Here is a 23,022-nt window from a genome sequence, read left to right as displayed (position 1 = left end):
GAGAGTCCATGAAGTGAACCAGAAAAAAAAACTATAGAGTCTAAGAGGCTGAAATGAAGAAGGGGTGCCCTTTTAGACTGAATGAATGGATGTTTAAGGGCCATTCCATGGCACGTTCCTCCAGAACTACCCTGGAAACTCCTATAGGCTCCAAAGACATAGCAGCTCCATGTGCGGGCCTTTGAGGAATGATGAACTTCCTGGCTCCCTTTGGTCAGCCCTGAGTGGTCTGTCCCTTGGTCCCTCAGTGACCCAGTGAGTGATGGAATGGGGCCTGAATCCTTAAAAGATCATTCTGGCCTAGCCTTCTGAATTGATTCTCCCTTGAGTACCAAGGAGTATCCTCTCTGCTTTGATTCTCCTATTGGAGAAGTGAAAGGAAAGGAGCAATACTCATTCCCCTTCCCCTCCACCGGCCCCATGTGGAGTGTGAATTTGACTAGGCGAGCTTGCGCCTGGGCCCCTGCTGGATTTTTCCACTTATTGACTCTCCCGAATAAAGGGCCTCGTGTTGGCATGTTTCAGAGGTGTGTGAGTTACAGCGCCATCATCACGGCAGATCACCCATGGCAGAGTCCATTGGAAGGGTTGGTGGAGGCGGCAGCAGCCTGTGGAAGCAGCTGAGCATGTTCCCGTTAGAGGGGTACAACAGAATCCAGGCAACGTGGGACTTCCCTGATTAGAAATTGTGGGAAAACTGCTTGTGTTTTAATAATGTTTCAATATTAGTTGTATAATAGTAGGTATAAATTGATATTATTGGTATAAATGATACCAATATATAAATAAATTGGTATAAATAGATGATAATGGTAGTTATAAATTGGTTCAGATTTCTTGTCTGGGCTAGGATTCCCTTATACCTAGCATTCCCGTTTTTGTGTGTAGTAATCCATTCATTAGACTCTGATTCTTCTTGTGTATGGAGTACCATTTTCTTGCTTCCCCTATTTTAGGGAACTCCTAAGACTTATAAGCCATAATCAAATTTATCCTAACTCAGATGATCCCGAGATAACTAGAATGAGGGACAGTGTGAGAAAGGGGATCCTCATGGAACCAAGTCGAAATGGCAAAGTTGAGTGCCCCAGACTTTGTGGGTTCGCCTCTGCGATGTTTTATTGATATACATAAGAGAACATCTATTTCGGGGCATAGAGAGAGGAGAGTGCACATAGTAAGGGTAGGGAATGACGACCCTCCTCCCCTAATCTTGGTCTGGGAAGACAGGAGGAGCCCACCACCAGCAGGGTGTGCCCTCCGTACTGACATGCAGTAACAATGATGCTTTCTCTGCCGGCCGCTCCCCGGGAGATATCTGGTTAGGATGACGCATGTAGCCTGTGTCTCTTGGAAGGAGCGAGGTTAACAGGCTCACATGGGAATCAAATCCATGCATGACCCCACTCTCATTAGCTGGCTTTGTCAGTAACCCACCACACACTTGGAGTCCCCAATTTAAATCTTGGAAAGGCACCCACTGCTGCTGGCCAGCTTTAAACAAAAATATCACCCCAGGGCAATGATTACACCACCAGCTTTCTTCCTTAAATGATTTCCTTTTGCTTCTCCAGAAGAGATTTATGTCTCAGGAAGGGCTTTCTCCCTCCCTCATAACCCATCTGGCCTTCCTGTCTAAGCCTGCAAGGAGGGAGGGTGTAATCCTCTGTTTGCATCTTTATAGCAAGTTACTATGGAAATTATGATGATGTTAGAACTTTGGCGGAGCCACACCACTGTGGTCTAAAGGACATGAGACTCGCTGGGGGGAAATGAAGAATTAAACAAAAGCATCTTTAGTTTGAAACAATAATTTATTTTTCACCTTTTCTGCCATTGGTAGCACTCTTGCTAAGACTAACAAGTTAGTGGTACACTTGTAGGAACAGAACCAAGAAGAATTCTCTCCTGGCCACTTTTGTTGTGTCTTCTTATGAAAATTAAAATGAGGGAGCTCCAGATGTGGTTGGACCAGAGCAGAGTACAGCAGGAATTAATACAATAATTTAGGCTTGCCTCACCTCCCCTTCAAGCCCTCCTTCCCCCTAAAAAAGAAAAAAAAATCTGGTCTCCACTTTCACTGGAGACAGATAATTGAGAAAAGTGGCCTTTTTAAACTTATTTGGCTGATTGCCTCAATTTTTCCCTCTCTTGGTCTGATGTACTATAATCAAATTTGGTAGAACTCTCAAGGAAATGAATGGGTTTTTTTTTGCAAGAAATTAGATGGTAGAATGACTATTTAGGAAAAAGCCAAGACCAGTGTGCATTAATAATAATTCCCATGTGCTTAAATATTAAATACAGTAACCATGACAAGGTAGGGAAGTTTTGGATCTCTTGCCAACACTTTCCTTATTTCTGGGGAGTAGAGAGGCAGTAAGGGCTGGGCAGCTAGAGCTGATCCAGAGAGCTGAATTTAAAGGATGCTGACAACTCTCATCACCCAAACAAAGAAGAAACAACGAAGCTTAGCACCTAATTAGTAAGAATCATTAGTTAATAGGAAGCTACCACATCTCACTGAGGCATGGATGAACTCCTCTCCTGCCCCAACCCTTCCCATGGGGTCATGCTTCAGCCTGCTTGCCTTGCGGTGGTTCATGATAGTTGTCTCCAACACAAAAACTAGTAATTGCTCTGTTCTGTTTTTCTCTCCCTTTGATTCATCAGAACTCTCCTCCCTCTTTCACCTATTTCATGGACTTTGTTCTTTGTTCATGTCTCTGTTCTATTTTCTCTCCCTTTGATTCATCAGAACTCCCCTCCCTCTTTCACCCATTTCATGGACTGGTTCTTTTGGGTGGTTCCTATGCTTCAGGGCTAATTTATACAGTGGAAAGAGTACTGGAATTAAAGTCAGAGATATGGGTTCAAATCCTTGATGTGTCATTATCTATGTGACCCTGGGGAAAATCACCTGGCCTATGGCTCAATACTACGGCATTCCAAACTTGGCCCCCAAACTCGAGGACATTAAAGCAATGAGAATGCCAAGGAGAACATGCCAGCACTTTACAGCAACATCAAGAATATCTTCTAGATAACTTCAATCAGTGCTTCCTATAGCAGCACACATACGAGATAACTTCCATCAAAACACGGAGGTTATCCTTTCCCATCTGAAAGAAAAGATCCTCTTTAATCTTTAGGATTAGATCATTTTCTTCACCCAGAAATATACTGAGATGCCTTTGAGCTGGATTTAGGATATGAATCTTCCCGCTGATACTTGGGTTTGAATCCTCTCTCTAAAACTTAAAATGAAGACCAGGGGCAAATCATTTAACTTCTCTTTACCTTGGTTTCCCCATCTGTAAAATAGATGATAAAATCTGTAGCACCCACCTCACCAACCTGTTGCAAAGAGTCAAATTGAGATCATGAATGTAAAGTGCTTTGCAAAGCTTAAAGGGCTCCACAAATTTGAGTTACTATTAGCTATAATTGTTAAATACTCCTAACAGCTCCTTCCTTTGGCAAACAACTACATTACTCACCACCATTTATTTTTTTTTTAAACCCTTGTACTTTGGTGTATTGTCTCATAGGTGGAAGATTGGTAAGGGTGGGCAATGGGGGTCAAGTGACTTGCCCAGGGTCACACAGCTGGGAAGTGGCTGAGGCCGGGTTTGAACCTAGGACCTCCCATCTCTAGGCCTGACTCTCACTCCACTGAGCTACCCAGCTGCCCCCACCACCATTTATTTTTTATATTTATTTTACTTTATTTTTTGTTACATTTTCAGTTCTGAGCTGTCTCCTTCCCTCTCTCTCAATTCTGTATTAGAGAAGTCCAACATTTGACATATATATATATGTATATATATATATATATGAAACCATATATTAGACACTTCCACATATCAGTTCTTTCTCTGGAGATGGATAGCATCTTCCTTCATAGGTCCTTTGTAGTTGATTTCAATATTCATGCTGACCAGAAAAAGCTTAGTCATTCACCGTTACTTTTGGAACAATACTGCTATTAGTGTGCACAATATTTTCTTGATTCCACTCATTTCACTCTTTATTATTTCATGCAAATCTTTTCATGTGTTTCTAAAATCAACCTGCTCATCATTCCCTATAACAGTGGTATTCCATCACAATAATGTATCACAGTCTGTTCAATCATTCCCCACCTGATGGGCATCCCCTCCATTTCCAGTTGCATTGCAAACCATTGCAAAAAGAGCTGCTATAAATATTTTGGAACATATTTTTCCATTGTCCCTGATCTCCTTGGAAAACAGGTCTAAGAGTGGTAATCCTCAGTCAAAGGGTACACACAGTTTTATAACTGTTTGGGAATAATTCCAGATTGCTCTCCAAAATGCTTGGATCAGTTCACAGCTCTACCAACAGTATATTAGTGCCCTAATTTTTCCATATGCCCTAACATTTGTCATTTTCCCCTTCTATCATTTTAGCTAATCTGATAGGTTTGAGATTGGCAAAGTCACTTTAACTCGTATTTCTTTAATCAATAATGATTCTGAAATTTTTTTCATATAACTATACATAACTTTTATTTCTTCTTCCAAAAACTTCGTCTTCATTATCTTTTGACCACTTATTCATTGTGGAATAATTCATATTCTTACAAATTTGACAAAGTTCTCTATTTAAAATACAAGATTTTTTAAATCAAGAAATGATCTGTAAGTCTCCCCCTAATTTCTGCTATCCTTCTAATCTCAGCTATATTAGTTTTATTTGTACAAAAATTATTTGATTTAATATAACCAAAATTATCCATTTTACATATCACAATCCTTTCTATTTTTCGTTTATTCATAAATTTTTCTCCTATCCAAAAATTTGATAGGAAATATGTTCCCTGTTCTTCTATTTACTTTTTTTTTTTTTAAATTTTAAACCCTTACTTCTGTGTATTGACTTATAGGTGGAAGATTGGTAAGGGTAGGCAATGGGGGTCAAGTGACTTGCCCAGGGTCACACAGCTGGGAAGTGTCTGAGGCCGGATTTGAACCTAGGACCTCCTGTCTCTAGGCCTGGCTCTCAATCCATTGAGCTACCCAGCTGCCCCCCTTCTATTTACTTATGATATCACCCTTTATGTCTTTGTCATGTATTCATTTTGATCATATCTTATATTGCCCTATACCAATTTCTGCCACATTGCTTTCTAGTTTTCCCAACTTTTTTTTAAACAAATCCTTATTCCAACAGCTTACATTTTTACATTTATCAAACACAAGATTACTATAATAATTTACTACTATAATAAATTATATCTACTCTATTTCACTGATCTATCATTCAATTTCTTAGCCATTACTAAATAGTTTTAAAAATTAATGCATTATAATACAGTTTAAGATCTGGAACTGGGAAAGCTAGTGCTTTCCTGGCTCAGTGGAAAGAGAGTCCGGTCTAGAGACAGGAGATCCTAAGTTCAAATATGACCTCAGATACTTCCTACCTGTATGACTTTGGGAAAGTCACTTAACCCCAATTGCCTCCCTTACTGTTCCTCTGCCTTGAAACCAATATTTAGTATTGATTCTAAGATGGAAGGCAAGGGTTTCAAGAAAAAAAGACCTAATACTGCTAAATCTCCTTCCTTTACATTTTTTTTCATTGATTCCTTTAATATTCTTGATCTTTTGTTCTTCCAAATGACTTTTGTTATTTTTTCTAGCTCGATAAAATAATTTTTTGGTAATTTGATTGGGATGTAATTGAATAAGTATATTAATTTAGGTAGAATAATAATTTTATTTTATTGATTCAGCCTACCCTTGAACAATTAATATTTCTCCAATTATTTAAGACTGCCTTCATTTGTATAAAGTGTTTTATAATTATTTTTATACAGTTCCTAGGATTGTCTTGGCAGTTATACTCCTGGGTATTTAACATTTTCTATGGTTATTTTAAATGAGATATTTCTTGCTAGTGCTTCTTGTGCAGGTTTTTTTTTTGTGCGTATGATATATAGAAATGCTGATGATTTGTGTGGGTTTATTTTATGTCCTGCTACTTTGCTAAAATTATTTTTTCAACTAATTTTTAGTTGAATCTCTAGGATTTTCCAAGTATACTATCATATTGTCTTCAAAAAGAGATAGTTTGATTACTTCATTGCCTGTTCTGATTCCTTCAATTTCTTTTTTCTTCTCTCATTGCTATTGCTAGCATTTCTAATATAATAGTGAATAATATTGTGATAATGAGTAAGGTTCTTTCACTCCCAATCTTATTGAGAAAATTTCTAGCTTATCCTGGTTACAGATGAAGCTTGCTGATAGCTTCAAGTAGATGCTTCTTATTATTTTAAAGAAAAATCCATTTATACCTATGCTTTCAAGTGTTTTTAACAGGAATGAGTGTTGTATTTAGTAAAAAGCTCTTTTTGCATCTATTGATATAATCACATGGTTTTTTGTTGCTTTTATTTTTTTATATAATCAATTAAGTTAATAGTTTTCCTTATATTTAAGCAGCCCTGCTTTATTGGTTTAAACCCTGCTTGGTCATAGTGTATAATCTTTATGATATACTGTTGTAGGCTCCTGGCTAGTAAATTTTATTTAGGATTTTTGCATCATTATTAAGTAGTGAAATTGTCCTATAATCTTATTTCTCTGTTTCTGCTGTTACTTATTTAGGTATCAACATCATATTTATTTCATAAATGGGAATTTGGTAGGACTCCTTTTCCTATTATTCCAAATCATTTATTTAAGATTGGAATTAGTTGATCTTTAAATGTTTAATAGAATTCAATTGAAAATCCACGTGGTCTTGATGCTTTTTTTCTTCAGAATTTCAATTCCTTTTTGTAAAATAGATTTATTTTGATATTCTCTTTCCTCTTCTGATGATCTGGGTAGTTTATACTTTTCTAATTATTCTTTCATTTCATTAAGTTATTACATTTATTGGCATATAATTGAGCAAAATAGCTCCTAATGATTGTTTTAATTTCTTCTTCATTAGTGGTATATTCACCCTTTTCACTTTGATATTAGTTATTTGGTTTTCTTCTCTCTCTTTTTAAATTATAGTAACCAATGATTTATTTTATTAATTTTTTAATGAAACCAATTCCTACTTTTATTTATTAATTCAGTGGTTTCCTTATATTACTTTTTATTAATCTCATTTTTAATTTTTGGGGTTTCTAATTTGATGTTTAATTGGAGTTTCTTAACTTGTTCTTATTCTAGGTTTTTTTTAAATTCATTCATTCATCTGCTCCTTTTCCTATTTTATTGATGGAAATGCTTAGAGAGATAAATTTTCCTGATTGCTGCTTTTGCTACATCCCATTAGTTTTGGTAAGTTCTTATTATAATTCTCCTTAATAAAAATTATTTATTGTTTCTATGACTTGTTCCTTAATACACTCATTCTTTAAGATTAGGCTATTTAGTTTCCAATTAATTTTAATCTGTTTTCATGTTCTTTTAATAAATGTAATTTATTGCATTATGATCTGAAAAGGATGCATTTACTCTTTCTGTTTTTCTGCACTTAACTTAATGTCTTTATGCCCTAACATAAGGTCAATTTTTATAAAAGTGTCATTTGTCAGTGAGAAAAAGGTATATTCCTTTCTGTTCCCATTCAATTACTTCCAAATGTCTGTATGTATGTATGTAAGATTCTAATCAATTCTTTGACTTCTTTCTCCTTTTTCGGTTAACTTTATAACTGACAGGAGAAGGCTGAAGTCCCCATTACTATAATTTTGCTATTTCCGCCTGTAATTCATTTACCTTTTCCTTTAAAAAATTTGGATGCTAGACTTCTGGTGCATATATGTTTAGTATTTATATTACTTCATTATTTATGGTACCTTTTAACATAATGTAGTACCCCTTTTAATTTAAACTATTTTAGTTTGAACTTTGTCTGAGATCATTATCGTTACCCCTGCTTTTTTTAAAGTATCAACTAAAGAATAATAAATTCTCCTCAAGCCCTTTATTTTTACATGCATCTCTTACAAACAACCTATTGTCAGGTTCTGGTTTTTTAAATCCATTCTACTACCTATTTCCACTTTGTGGGTAAGTTTGCCCCATTCACATTCAAAGTTATAATTACTATTTGTGTATACTTCTCCATGATAGTTTTCCTCACTCTTTATCATCTCTCTCCCTTTATAACTTATCCCTCCTCAAAAGTCAAATTTATTTCTGACTATGGCTTCTCTAATCTGCACACCCATATAAAAGTTTTTCCCTTTTCCTATCCACTTGCCCTCCTATTTTCTTAATCCTCACACCCTTCTGAAAGCCGTTCTCTTATCCTATCCTTTTACTCTCCTATTCCTCTGGACTTTAAGAGTACTAGATGTGCATGTTATTCTCTCTTTAACCTAACACAAATAAGAATAATGTTTCCACACTACCCAGTCTCTATTCCATTTCTTATATTCTTATTTCTTTAGTGTGAGATTATTTGCTCCATTTTCTCTCTCTATCCAATTTTATTTTTTAGGATTATTCTATCATAACAAACTCAATCTCAAGGCTTCTGTTAATATATATTCTTTCAAACTACCCTGGCAATGATAACTTTCTTTAGAGTTACAAATAGCAATTTCTCCCTATAGGAAGTAAACATTTTGACCTTAAGATCCCTTATAATTTAGTCAGTCTTTTTATCTTTACCTTCTTATTTCTCTCTTGATTTCTGTAAGTCAAATTTTCTCAAGAATAATTAAAAGTTGGGGGCAGCTGGGTAGCTCAGTGGATTGAGAGCCAGGCCTAGAGACAGGAGGTCCTAGGTTCAAATCTGGCCTCAGACACTCCTAGTTATGTGACCCTGGGCAAGTCACTTGACCCCCATTGCCCACCCTTACTACTCTTCTGCCTTGGAGCCAATATACAGTACTGACTCCAAGATGGAAGGTAAAAGTTTAAAAAAAATTTTTATAAAAGGAATACCTAAAAGTTTTTTAATTCATTAAATTTCAATTTTTTTTCCTTGCAAGATTATATTCAGTTTTATTAGATAGGTTATTTTTTGCAACTTGATTTTGGTTGCAACTTGAGATCCTCTGCTCTTTAGAGTATCATTCCATGTTCTTCAATATTTTAATGTAGAAGCTACTGAATCTTGTGAAATTCTGACTGTAGCTCCATAATATTTAGACTGTTTATTTTTGGTTATTTGTAATATTTTTTCCTTGCCCTGGAAGGTTTGAAACTTAGCCATAATGTTCCTGTAAGTTTTTATTTGGGGTACTCTTTTAGACACGTTGAGTGGATTTTTAAAATTTCCATTATACCCTCTGGTTTTAAAACCTCATCAATTTTCTGTAACAATTTCTTGAAATACAATATCTAGATTCTTTTTTTATTAATAACTTCCAGGTAATCCAGAAATTCTTATATTATCTCATCTCAATCTGGTTTTCAGATCAGTTGTTTTTTCTAATGAGATATTTCATCATCTCTTCTATTTTTTATTCTTTTGGTTTTGTTTTATTATTTCTTGATGTATTATGAAGTCATCAGCTTCCCTTTGCCCAATTCTAATTTTTAAAGTGTTATTTGCTTCCATAGATTTTAGATCTCTTTTTTCAATTGGTTGACATTTTTTCCATCAGATGTCTTAGCAGAGAGGTAATGGGCTAAAAGTGGGCAAATATCAGATAGGACCAATGTGCTCATTTGTTTTGGGCAGCTAGCTAGGTGGTGCAGTGGATAGAATTCCTGGCCTGAAGTCAAAAGGACTCGTATCTTTCTGAGGTCAAATCTGGCCTCAGATACTGGCTGTGTGACCCTGGGCAAGTCACTTTACTCTGTTTGACTCCGTTTCTCTAAGGAGAAGGAAATGGGCAAACCACTCCAGTATATTTGCCAAGAAAATCTCAGTTGGGGACATGAAGAATTGGATACAACTCAACGAATGTATTCATTGCAAAGGAGATCTCCATTTAGGGGCTGAGTGGGAGTAAGTTAAAAATAGGTAACTGATATAAATATATATATGTATTTTTTAAATCTATAACATTTTTTAAAAAATCAAATGCCTAATAATCTGGGGTAGTACCAGTGGCCAAAAATTACAGATAGCCTTTTCCCTGAATGTTATGCTCACTCCATTTCCTCTTTGAGCAAAATCCAAATAAACCAGGGCAGGGCACCAATAGCTTTACCCTAGGCAATGAAAATTTAGAAGGGTGCAAAAATTTAACCCATGAACTCCTTTGACAGTGACCATGAATTAACAGTAACTGACTATCTCTGACTCTACTGAATTTGACTTAATTACCTCTTTTAATATTTTCATATCATGAAATAGGAAGTTCATTAGGGGACCTGATGTATGCTACTTGTTTCACCTTGTTTTTTGCTACTTGCCCTAGTTTCCAATATTGCTGGTTTTGACTCTAACTCTTTGCCCAGGTTATATATAGTAAACACCTCCACTTTGGGTTTGCCCAAGAAAGCATCAGACTTCAAAAAAAGCACAAGTTCTCAAACACAAGTGCAAATCTATAGACCAATATTGCTGTTATAGGTCTCTAATTTCTCTTTCAGTAAATAATATTTTATGGTTGATGGGATCAACAGTGTGTTTTCCATTTTTAACTCAATCTCTTATTCTCTTAACAATTCTCCCTCCATCTCTGACTATTTTTTTTTTTTTGCCCTGCCTTTACTTTCTATCTTTATCTTTCAAAACCTCATTTCTTTCCTTTTACTAGAGCCCTGGGAATTTTTTTGTTGTTATTCTGACCTTTTCCTTTCCAATTATTTAGATCCTTTCTGCCAATTTCCCAGTTGGGTTTTCCTGTCATTGTTACTTTTGTTTTCCTCGCCTCCCCACATTCTCCTTCCTCTGTTCATAGATGTTGCCTAAATTTCATACATGTCCTGAATTGTTCTTACTCCTTATCATGTTTATATTTACTTCCTGAATTTTCCATTAATCTTGAACATTAAAATGGAAGTAATGTTTCCTGTCTTTTGATTACCTTGCTTAAAACACTATTAAAACTATTCTATGAAGATCCTTTTCAAAATTAAATCTGATCACCCTGGTCTTCTGCTTTATATACTGGAACATCAATGAATTTAAGAACTAACTAACTTTCTTTCTTTCTTTCTTTCTTTCTTTCTTTCTTTCTTTCTTTCTTTCTTTCTTTCTTTCTTTCTTTTTCTTTCTTCCTCTCCCTTTCTTTTTTTTTTAAACCCTTACCTTCCATCTTAGAATCAATACTGTGTATTGGTTCTAAAAGATAAGAGTGGTATAGGTTAGGTAATGAGGGTTAAGTGACTTACCCAGGGTCACATAGCTAGGAAGTGTCTGAGGCCAGATTTGAACCCAGGACCTCCTGTCTCTAGGTCTGGCTCTCAATCCACTAAGCCACCCAGTTGCCCCCTCCATTTATTCTTTAACATCTTCCAGTGTTACTTCCATAGGCCCAGGGCTAGAACAGACCTAAGAATTCATCTAGTCCAATTCCCTCATTTCACAGAAGGCAAAACTGAGGCTCAGAAAGGGAAGCAACTTGCTTCTGGTCATTGAAGTATTCAGATAAGGGATCAGGATCTGAACCAGGATCCTTGACTTCTGAGCACACTATTGGTTGCAGTGGCCACTTCTTCCTCCCTCAGTTATAGGTGACCCTGTGTGTTCTTTTTTCTTTTATGAACCAGGAATCTATAACCCTGATCCAGCTTCCTTGAGCATTCTCTATTTCCCTTTTTTTTTTTTTTACCTAATCCAGACTCCTTATAAACAAGCTAAGTTTAGCTTCCCCTTTTTCTAGGCTCCATAACTTGGGTCTCCATTTCCTTCTGTAAGGCTGACATTTACATCCTTATTTTCTACATTTAATTATGGTTAGCTATGGGAATATCCTGGAGGAAAGCTAAACAGGCTTCAAGGCCAATTCTAGACTAGTTTTCCATTTGCACTTTTGACTCATAACCATGGTGCCAATGGAAAAAGGTCTGGGCTTGGAGTCAGGAAACCTGGGCTCATTTTCTTATTAAATGTGTGTGTCCATGGTAACCTAACCTCTGTGAGCCTCCTATGCAAAACTGGCCTAACAATGGCTATGCCTACTTCATAGAACTATTAGGAAGAAAAAGTGTTATAACCTTAAAGTAGTTGAGATATGTGATCCGTTAATTATTTTTTGTCATATTACTGTTTCCCCCAATCCAATTCCTTCTCCTTCCTCTTTGTCAAGGCCTGCAGGGTAACTGCCTGTTAACCCCTCTATGTTTAACTTAAGAGATTTTATTGGAATGTTTCCTGCTTTCACCTTTTTGCTGTTTAATTGAAGAACATTTCTCAAGTAGAATTTCTATGATAGATAAAGAGGTTTTCCCCTGATTTTTATAAATATGTGCATACATTTCCTCTTTCTGCTCTCCTTTTTATCTCTACTTTTTGTGCTTTACTATAATGTAATATACATTATATTCTTATATATAAATTACATATATCTTATTTATTATTATATATTATATATGCATATATATACAAAATAAATATATAAAATTCTTCCTTGGATATTTATTTCACTTTCTTCAAGAGAGAGTGAGGCCAGTAGTTTTGTACAACTCTGTCTCCCTTAAATCCAACTCACCCTCAAGTCATTTCTCTAAGATGTCATTGGTCCTCTTCTAAAATGAAGGACAAACCACAACAAAACCACTTTCTTCCACCAATCCTGCTTCTAGCCTGGCCCCCAAAGCCCTCCTCAAGGAGAGCAACCTGCTGTGGAAGAACCATCCAACCTCAAATCCCACCAACCCACAACCACCAAAAGACAGGGAAGACCAGTGACCAGCAGTGCCCCCCCATCCCCAGGGTACCAGCCCTGCTTCCAGCTTGTCCCCTTACTCCTCCCTACCCAGCCATCATTCTGGGGAGCTGCTCTTGGGGAGATGTGACTTACTTAGCACAGTCACTAATGTCCTTGGCATTGTAAAATGCTTCAACACCAGAAACAGAGATGGTCTCATCAGTGGAAATTAAATTAAAGACCCAGTGCCATCTGCTTTTCTGCTATTCCCTAAGGATGCCTGAGCCTTTCCATTTGGCTTACAACTGGAATAATATTGGTCTCCTGATAAAAGATGAGCTTCCTGAGATCAGTGAAGGACCGATTTCCTCTTAATATCAGTGCTTGACATGGTACTTTGCATATAAGTGCTTACTAAATGTCTTTTCATTCATTCCTTCTTTCATTCTCCAGTCATCTCCATTTATATTATTATTCTTTAGTGGGTCCTTTTGGCACCTCAGCCTGACCTGGGATCATTTTTAGACTTGGAAAAGCCTTTAGAAATCATCTGGTACTATCCCTTCATCTCACGATGAGAAACTGAGAGATTAAAGCCAATCCCTGGGGTCAAACAGTAAAGAGGCAAGCTAGGATTCCAACCCACTTTTTCTATCCTGGAACGTGCGTTCTTTCCACTAGATCATGTCTGGTCAGTACTTGATTTGTCCCCTGGATCACACTGCTAGAAAGAACTGTAAAGGTCACAGAATCCAAGCTCGTTTTATTATAAAATTTAGTCCAACCACCTCGTTCTATTGCAAAATAAAGATAATAACAGCTACCTCACAGGGTTATTGTGAGGATCAAATGAAATGATGTTAATAAAGTCCTCAGCAAGTGCCTGGCACATAGCAAGTACTTAATAAGGGTTTATTTCCTTCTCTTCCCTTTTTTTGCAGATGAGGAAACTGAGGTATAGAGAGGTTAAGTGACTTATTGGAGATTAACATAGCTAATTCTTGTCCAAGGCAGGAGTAGAATCCTGATCTTCCAGAGTCTAGGTCTCCATCCACTGCACCCCCATTGATCCATGTTGCCTCCAGCATCTTCTGCTAATCATCTCCTCTCAGGCCTCACAAAAGGCTGTTCCAGCTTTGTCCTTTACAGCACCAGGAAGCCTAAAGTATGGATGCTTGATCTAATCCATTGCCAAGTCCCAAACTCCTGGGATCCCTAGGCTTAGCACACTTTGCACATAGAAGACATTTAATAAATATATAATTTATGTTATATGTTAATATATTGTTATACTAAATAAATATAAGTAAATGAAAACCTAAAGTTCCAACTGCAATACTTTTAGGCCTTCTCATTATATTTACAATAAACCTTTCTCATTCCTCAGCAGAAGAAAAGAAAATCTCTGGCTTATGGTTTACCCCTCTGAACCTTGCCACATTCTAGAGCATCTTGTCACACCCTCTTCTATGATCTTGCCCCCATTAAAATGGCATTTAGAATTGCTTTTTAGACACTCAGATTCAGTTCATTTCTATACAAATTGGAGTTTTAATGTATTCAGAAGTGTCACTACAAAATTTTTCCAAAATTCTGAAAGAAAATTTCATGGAACTTAGTTCAAAAGACATCGTGCATGATTGTCTCAAGGTTAAAATATAAGCTTTTCAGCCTCGCATTGAAGGCCTTCCATAATCTGTCTCTAAATGACCTTCCCAGATTTATCTTACATTTTTCTCTTTTGGGAATTTCCTCAAATTAAGTGTTGCTCAATCTCATTCTTTTCTTCCCTAACTTTGTTCATTTATACAGGCTATCCTGTCTCTATGTCTGAAATGTACTCCTGCCTCCTCTCTGCCTGTTAAAACTCATTTGTTCTCTCAGGGCTCATATAAGGTACCACTTAGCCCATGAAGTCTTTCCCAATCCCCAGATGATGGCATTCCTTCCCTCTTCCAGTTTTCCCAGAGCATTTTGTCTGGCTCTCTCCAAAATGCTCTAACTTGCTGTCAAATTTATTTGTGCATATATTGTCATCCCTCCATATTACATTTTAAGCTCCTTGATTGTAAGGACTGTGTTGGCTTTCATCATCCAGTCCCCTTTAAGTGGGAAGAGCATTTATTTTATTATTATTTATTTACTAACATTTGCTCGAAAAAGGGAAAATTTCTTTTATTTCATTAATTTATTTTATTTTATTAATTAATGATTGATAAGCAATTGTATTTATTAATTATAATTAAATAAAATAAATTAACTTATCTATAATAAACACTTGTGTTTATTAATTCATTTGGACCTACTGTTAAATACTAAGGGTTTGTGCCAGATTTCATTCTTACTTTAGATGTTTATTTCATTGTTTTCATTCACAATGATTAACTTTATAATTTAATTTTTCAGTGTCTTTATATTGAATTGCATTGAAATATGCTGATGACCTAAAGGGGAATTAGAACTCCTTCATTTTTGCAGTATAAATGATGATAGATCAACAGATAGGTAGATATGCTTATACATACACATACAGACACACATTGAATGTGTTCCAAGGACTCAAGTTATGATGAACGCTCTTATTACAGTGTCTCTGTGAAGATTTTGATTTCTATCCCTTGCATCCCAAACCCTTATAACAAATGTTCTCTTGATTGGAGCCTTGTCGAGTCTCCTACTTTCATCTCCTTATTCAATAGTTCTTCTTTCGTTCAACCAGCATCTATGAAGTGCCCACAGTTTGCAAGGTGAAAAGAAACCAAGAAAGAACTGAAACAATCCCTGCCCTCAAGGAACTTCCATCCTCTCCTGAGGATTGTCCTGTTTATACTTCACCTCATAACTATTAGAACACATCTGATAGCAATGGATCAGATTTAGCGAAGACCAACTCTTTTCCCTCAACCCTATGATTCCGTGTATTGAATAGTTTCTAGGAATCCTCTGTTTCACTGGTAAGAGAGCAATGCCTTATCTTCTCTGTTTCTCCACGAAATAAAATAGCATGAGGACACCCCCTTCCCGGGCAGCAAATACCATTCTCCTGAACTGGGTTCTCTGTTCTTAGAGAGCTTTTGCCCATTGTCTCAAGAGAGCCTCCCTCCAGGGATGCATTACAAGAAGCAGCAGCTACAAGACCATGGACTGAAAAGCAGTAAAGGCAGTAAACTAGCTGGTGTAAAGGAGTACTTACAGAGTCGTCAGCAGAGAGGAGAGAAAGCATCACCTCCCCCGGGGACCATTAATTTGAGGGAACAATGCCAAACAGAGCATTACTTAAAAGAAATGTTGGTTATGCCCCTCACATACATCCTGTCAATCGAAACCAAATCCTGGAAGAAACTGCAAAGGTAAACCTTGAAAAGAGGTGCATGCTCCCTCCTCTGATGGTGGCCTGAAGGTTGAGGAGCCTGGAGTCTTTCCCTAAATAGACAGACCACTGTGGGGGCTCCAGCTGGTCCCAGACCCCAGAGGGATAGTGCAAAATTCTTTTGTCTTCCAAGAGTTTCGATGCCATTAAGTAAATAGGCTTTTATAAGCCCAAAGATTCATCTCGTGCCTTAGCTCTCTCCCACGGACAAGAAAAGAGGGGACTTTTGATTCCACTGATTTCACTTTAAAACTGTTGAGTATAAAGGCAAAAGACCAGGGGCATCTGAATCCAGGGACTCTCCCATTTGTCTCAGCCTCCTCCCTGAGCGAGCTCCTAATGGCTCACCGAGAGGCGTACCCCAGAAGTGACCCCAGGAGGGTGAGGGAGGGTGGGAAACACAGACGTGAAGACTGCGGCCCCTCTGGGTCCCTGTGAAAAATAGCAAGATGCGAAAAAGATCTCCGTGGTGATGGTGCTGTGAGATGCGCCTTAAATGTGTATCTTCCCAGCATTACTTGTTCTTTGTAGAAACAGTACGATTCGAGTGTGATTAAGAAAAATCAAACACGTATTGACATTCCCCTTTCTGCAATCTGTTCACTATTAGGGAATGTCTATGATTTTGGCAAGAAATGAGGATAAGTGTTCAATTTGCATTTAGAATTGCTTTTTTTAGGCACTTCATGTAAGCAGTTCTAAACAAAGCAAATATGAATGGTCTTTGTATGAACGTTTTTGCTGAGATCTGAAGGTATGAGCTCTTTGAAAAAAAAAAACCCACCAAGTTAGAGCAAGGGTCAAACCCAGCTCTCCCTACGACACTCAAGATCCCTCTCCTGGGTATAACCAGCCAATGAAGATCTCTTTGTAGGTCATAGAGGCATCATAGCAGAGGAGACAGAGAAGTGGACTTGGGGGTATGGAAGATGTGAATTCAAAGGCTGCCATGTGTGACTATGGAAATAATGCTGGGTTCAGAATCAGGCGATCTGGATTCAAATCCTGGTTTTCCCATTAGCCAGCTAAGTGACTCTGGACAAATCACGTATCTTTTGGGTTTCTTCGGCTTCCTCAATGGTTAAATTAGAGAATTAGACTAGCTGACCATTCTGTATCACAAAGAGATAATAAAAAAGGTGGGGGGAGAACTTACTTGCACAAAAAATACTGAGAGCTGCTCTTTCTGTAGTGGCAAAGAATTAGAAATTGAGGGGATGTCCATCCATTGGGGAATGACTGAACAAATTGTGGTACATGTGAGTGATGGAATACTATTGTGCTATAAGAAATGACAAGCAAGATGATTTCAGAAAGAGCTGGGAAGACCTGCAGGAAATGATGCAGAGCAAAATAAGCAGAACTAGAACACCATACACAGTAACAGCAAAACTGAAGGATGATCAACAGTGAAAACTTGGCTACTCTCAGCCATGTAATGATCTGGGGCCATCCTGAAAGACTTACAATAGGGATTGCTCTCCACCTCCCGAGAAAGAACTGTCAAAGTCAGATGGAGAAGGATCAAAGCATATGGTCTTACACATAGGTGCATTTATGGCTTTATTTTGGGGTTTTAGTTATACACGAGTGTGCTCTTACAGCAATGATCAATATAGAAGGATGTTTTGAATCATAATAAAAATTTAATTAAAAAAAGACTAGGTGATCATTAAGATCATTTCAGGTTCTAAGTTTGTAATCTTTTGAGTCTAACTCACTTGATCTCTCTGAGCCTCTGTTTTCTCATTTATAAAATGGGTATAATGCCTCAGCATATTGTCATGAAATTTAATTGAGATGATATAGATTAAGTGTTAGGAATGTCTATTGTTATTATTTACAGATCCAAAGTGTGCCAAAGGCTTTTAATGATTTGACTCCTCTATGGTTCACTTACTTTTATCCTATGCTAATCTCCTTTTAGGTGACATTAATTGCTCAGAGGAATGCCATAGACAGAATGTCTGGATTTCAGCAAGATAGATAGATAGATAGATAGATAGATAGATAGATAGATAGATAGATAGATAGAGATATATAATGCATGTATGTATATACACATATATACAGACAGTATGTATATATATATTAAAATGATATACATGTCTATATAGATATGGTTAAATATATATATATATTTTTTTAAACCCTTACTGTTTGTCTTAGAATCAATACTAAGTATCTGTTCCAAGGTAGAAGAACAATAAGGGCTAGGCAATGAGGGTTAAGTGACTTGCCAGGGGTCACACAGCTAGGAAATATCTCAGGTCACATTTGAACCCAGGACCTCCCATCTCTAGGCCTGGCTTTCTATCCATTGTCATCTAGCTGTCCCTTCAGCAAGATATTTGACAAAGTCTCTTATACTATCCTTGTTGAAGAATAGGAAGAAACATGAGTCAATGATAACATCCATGTGGCTAGCTGAAAGTTGAATCCAATGAATGCTGATCAAGAGACTGTCAGCCTAAAAAGGCAATCTTTAATAGATGGTTATGGGTATACAAACAGGGCTCTGACCTCAGCCCCATACTGTGCAATATTTTTATTAATGATGGAGAAAATCACTGAAGGCGAGTTTACCAATTTTGCAGATGACTCAAAGCTAAGAGGGCATAACTAATACATCGGAGAACCGAATCACAAGTTTAAAATATCTGAATAACCTGGAGTTATGGCCTGAAACCAGCAAAGTGAAACTTAATAGGGAGCAATGTAAAGTCCCATACTGGGGGAGGAACTCTACAAAAAAATACACTTTAGGAGAGACTTAGTTTAAACAGCATTTTGTATGGTGAAGCCATAGAGGATTTACCTAATAATAAACATACCCAGGAGTCGATAGTGAGGCAGCTATTAAAAATACTAAAACCATTTTATTGTTGTTCAGTCATTTCAGTCATATCCAACTCTTCATAATAGCATTTGGGGTTTTCTTGGCAAAGACCCTAGAGTAGTTGGTCATTTCCTTCTCCAGCTCATATTACAGATGAGGAAACAGAGGCAAACAGGGTAAACGACTCGCCCAAGGACACACAGCTAGTAAGCGTCCAAGGTCAAATTTGAACTTTGGAAGGTGAATTGTTGTTTACTTCAGGCCCAGCACTCTATCCACCACTTTGCCACCTCGCTGCCCCAATCCCATTTTGGAGAGCACTAATAAAATATCCAAGAGAAGGAAGGTGATCGCCCTGCTGTGCTCCATCCTGGTCAGAAAACTTTAAGAGAGTTGTGTGTAGTGTTGGAAACCACATCATAAAGGGGGCATTTATGAATTAAAGTGCATCTAGAAGAGGAAAATCCAAGACAGGGCAGGATCTTAAAGCCATGCTCTATGAAGAATGATTGAAAACCATAGTGGGAGACATTCTAGGAACTATAAGGAACTATAAAAGCTATGTGGAGTAAAGAATGTCATTGGAAACACAGACGCCTGGGGAGTGGGGTAAGAAAAGTTGGATTTATGGTGAGAGCAAGGTCCTCCATTGGGATCCACAGGATTCTGAGAGAATGAGAAGAAAACCTCCTATAAGTTGGATGAACCTCCTAGGGGAAATTTATGGGAGGCCATGGATGGACGAGGGTCAGACAAGATGGACTATATGCTACCCATATCAATGAGATCACAAATCTAATTGGCTATTGAAGTATTGATGGAACTGGTTAACCCAGGAAAGAGAAGATTGTTTTTGCCCTCTTCAAAAACCTAAAGAGCTAGCACCTAAAAGAGGGATAACATTGAGTCTGCTTAGCTTCAAAAGGCAGAACTCAAACCAATGAAGGGAGGAAAGGCTCCAATTGAATATTAGAGGGGAAACTCTTCTAACAGAGCTATCTAGCAATGGGAGGTAATGAGTTTCCTTCCAGTGTGTGTTTTTAAGGCTGGGCCTGGATGTTACAGAAAGGATTCCTTCACTGACAGGCAAATAGGCCCAAGTGACCTCTAAGGTCCCTTGAAACTTTATAAAATTGGAGATAATAATACAGTATTGTCCAGACTACCAACAAACATTGAAGACTGACCTATGAATAACCATAGAGCACTGTATATCTTGCTGATACTTATGTCATATCATTATTTTTCAATTAGTAACCAAAAGTACAGGGTTTACAAGGAAGGGGGAAAGAAGAAGAATTGTTAAGATTACAAGGAGTACATTTTTCTTTCCTCTTGTTACCATTCATCAGTATTACACAGATTGACCATAAAAGTCTGGCTCATACCAGAGGGGTCGCAGTCAGAGGAATCATGTTAACTATAGTTTACTGACATCATCCACTACATATCTCATTCCTGGCAGCCAGGAAGTGAACATTTTCACTCCTGGCCAAATTAGACGTGAAGAGAAGGAACACCCATTTCGAAGACCTACTTTTCCATCTAGAAACAATTTGAAACCCTTCCAAACACACTAGGCTCCATTCCTCCTTTCCTCCCTTACTCAAAGGAAAAGGGAGGGAGGATCCTGGGAAAATCCCAGGATTTTAAAGAGCCGAAAGAGGAGGGAAAGGTACTTTGAACTCCTAATATAGATTTACAATTATCAGTTGTGATTTCAAGTAACAGTAACATCCTGTTTCTGAAATGGCAACTTTAAACAATCCCAAATGTAAATAACCTTTTCCCTGTGTTTTTCTTTTGCATTTTCCTTCATTTTGTGTGAGCTTGTCATATAAGAAATCCAAAGAAAAGGTCTTTGTCCCTCCTATTGGCTAACAATGGGTTTTAATGAAAGTCTGGAGTCTGTCTGGGCACTGGCTTCAATTCCTCTAAGGAGCCAATTTCCATTTCAAGTGATTATTCTTAACAATATTAATGCAGAATAGTAGATGCAGTAGGTTTTTGCATACAACACCTAGATAACAGAGAAAGAAAGCTCTGCTGGGGCCAGAGCGTCTGAATATATTTGTTTCTTTCTTCTCAAGCATCATTTTGAATTCTAACCCTCCATCTGTGCCCGGCTTTTCAGGACATTTGACTACCAAAAAAATAAACAAGAAACCCATGGCAAGCAAGGTCCCTTTGGTGACTTCAGACATATAAGTTTCTGGAAGGGTGGAAAATGGACACATACAATTATTTAGGTTTGACGCACATGTGAGCAGCTGAGGACTGGACTAGAACTCATTCTAGGGAAACTTTAAAGGGTCTTTATTTTAAACAACTTAGATGGCTCCAGAGAGGTGGCTGTGTCATCCCTCCCCTCCTCCCCATGGGTTCAAGTGCTGACCTCTCCACACATGTATACTTCCTCCAAACACAATCTGAGATGAAATGCCAGTTAAGATATATGAGGCTGGCAGAACAGTCTACTGTTTCACACACAAAAGTTTCCCAAGTGGGGAGGATGCTGTTCGGCCAGCTCCAGCTGGCCTGGGGTGTGTGTTGGGCTGCAGAATGTGGTGGAGGATCACTTCCCTCCCTTTTCTATTGATCCCTCTACTACAGAAGAGCTCTTCTGAGGATTACTTCGGCAGCCAGCAACTCCATGGACAGCCCTTGGTCCCTAACTCCCCTCGTCCGATGTCCTAGACACCCCTTTTGGGGGATCTGAAGATGCCTGGTCTGGGGCGGCTATTTGTGAGTCGGGGGAAGACAGGGAGAGCAGGAAGAGAAGACTTTTTCTTAAGGGCAGAATAAAACCTAGCTACACTTCACACAGTCCAGCCCTCCACACCCATCCAGAAACTAGGAGATCGAGATGGGGGCAGGGAGACAGTGGGGGAGAAGGATTCTGCTAACTCCAGCCAGGAAGCCTCGTGGAGGAGGGTAGGGGGTATCCCCGCTTCCCCTTCCACAAATAGATACTACAGACGGAAACTTGAGTCGGGGGTCCGGAACTGAAAGGGGGAGGAAGGAGAAGGGAGAAGAAGTGGTAGTTAGAAGAGAAACCTCCTCCTCCTCCCTGAGTCCGGTGCAAAGTGAGCGGAGAAAGTTGCAGAGCAGCCTTCGGCCCCCGGGGCTGGGCTACGCTGCAGGGAGGGGAGGGGAGAGGGTAGAAGCAAGGCTGAAGTGGGGGCGCCGCTTCCTTACCTTATCTTTGGGGTCGAGGTTCTGCAACACCTCCTTTCCCGAAGCGCTCCTGATCTCCACCCCGCTGAGGGCAGGCGCCGGGTAGTCCCGGCAGTCCTCCCGGGCTTGGCTCCTCCGGGAGGTGTCTAGCTCAGCCACCACCGGCCGGCTCCCCCCGCCACCACCGCCGCTGCCGCCGCCTTGGCTGCTCCTCGGGGTCTTTGCCCCTCGCTGCCCTACGCTCAGGGCATCGAAATCCAGCGTCTTGCTCTCGAAGGCTCCCTCCACGTTGCAGAACATGCCCCCGTACTTCTGCCGGGGGATCTGGTCTGTGGTACCTGGCCTGGCCAGGTAGACCGGCAGATCATCCTCGTGGCTGCTGTCCCAGCCCCTCCTGCCCGATGCCATGGCTCCGGTGGGGGCGGCGGGGTTCCCTGGGTAGCAGGAGGCTCTCTCCTCGCAAGAAGACAGTGAGGGGCAGCGGCCGGCGCGTGCGGGGAGCAACAGCGACTGGAGCCCGAGCGAGAGGAGGTTTATGAGGCTGCAAACCAGAGGTGGCAGTGCAGCCCCGATTTCTGCTCTAGTCCCATGACAAGAACGAGGACCCAAAATAACAGCGCAACATGCGAAGGAGCCCTGCGCGGCACGCTCTGTCCCCCCTTTCCCCCCAAGCTCACGTATGCCCAGGCTTTGCCTCGCATGCACACTGCACCGAGACGAGTCTGTCCCCTGCTCCCCTGCCCCTCCCACTCCCCTCTCACACACAGGCTGCCTCACATAATCCGAGGATTCCCAGCTGGAAGAACCATAGGTTCACAGAGCTGGAAGAGAACCTCATAGGTCATCTAGTCCAGCCCCCCACTTTTTGCAGAGGAGGAGACTCAG

At 39.0% G+C, this 23,022-nt stretch overlaps 1 protein-coding gene across 1 annotated transcript in view; it reads right to left on the bottom strand.

The window, feature by feature from the left end:
• The window catches only part of DPYSL3 (dihydropyrimidinase like 3), a 146,101-nt gene extending 123,556 nt beyond the window's left edge, over positions 1-22,545 (bottom strand). Inside the window, exon 1 of the mRNA XM_044664512.1 lies at positions 22,159-22,545. Coding sequence (XP_044520447.1) covers positions 22,159-22,545 — 387 coding nt within the window. The remainder of the gene's footprint in view (positions 1-22,158) is intronic.
• Between the last annotated feature and the right edge of the window lie 477 nt (positions 22,546-23,022).

Source organism: Gracilinanus agilis, chromosome 2 (assembly GCF_016433145.1).
Source record: "Gracilinanus agilis isolate LMUSP501 chromosome 2, AgileGrace, whole genome shotgun sequence".
In the NCBI taxonomy this organism is placed as follows: Eukaryota; Metazoa; Chordata; class Mammalia; order Didelphimorphia; family Didelphidae; genus Gracilinanus; species Gracilinanus agilis.
The sequence above is the reverse complement of the archived record's forward strand: the minus strand, read 5'-3'. Positions and strand labels throughout refer to the sequence as shown.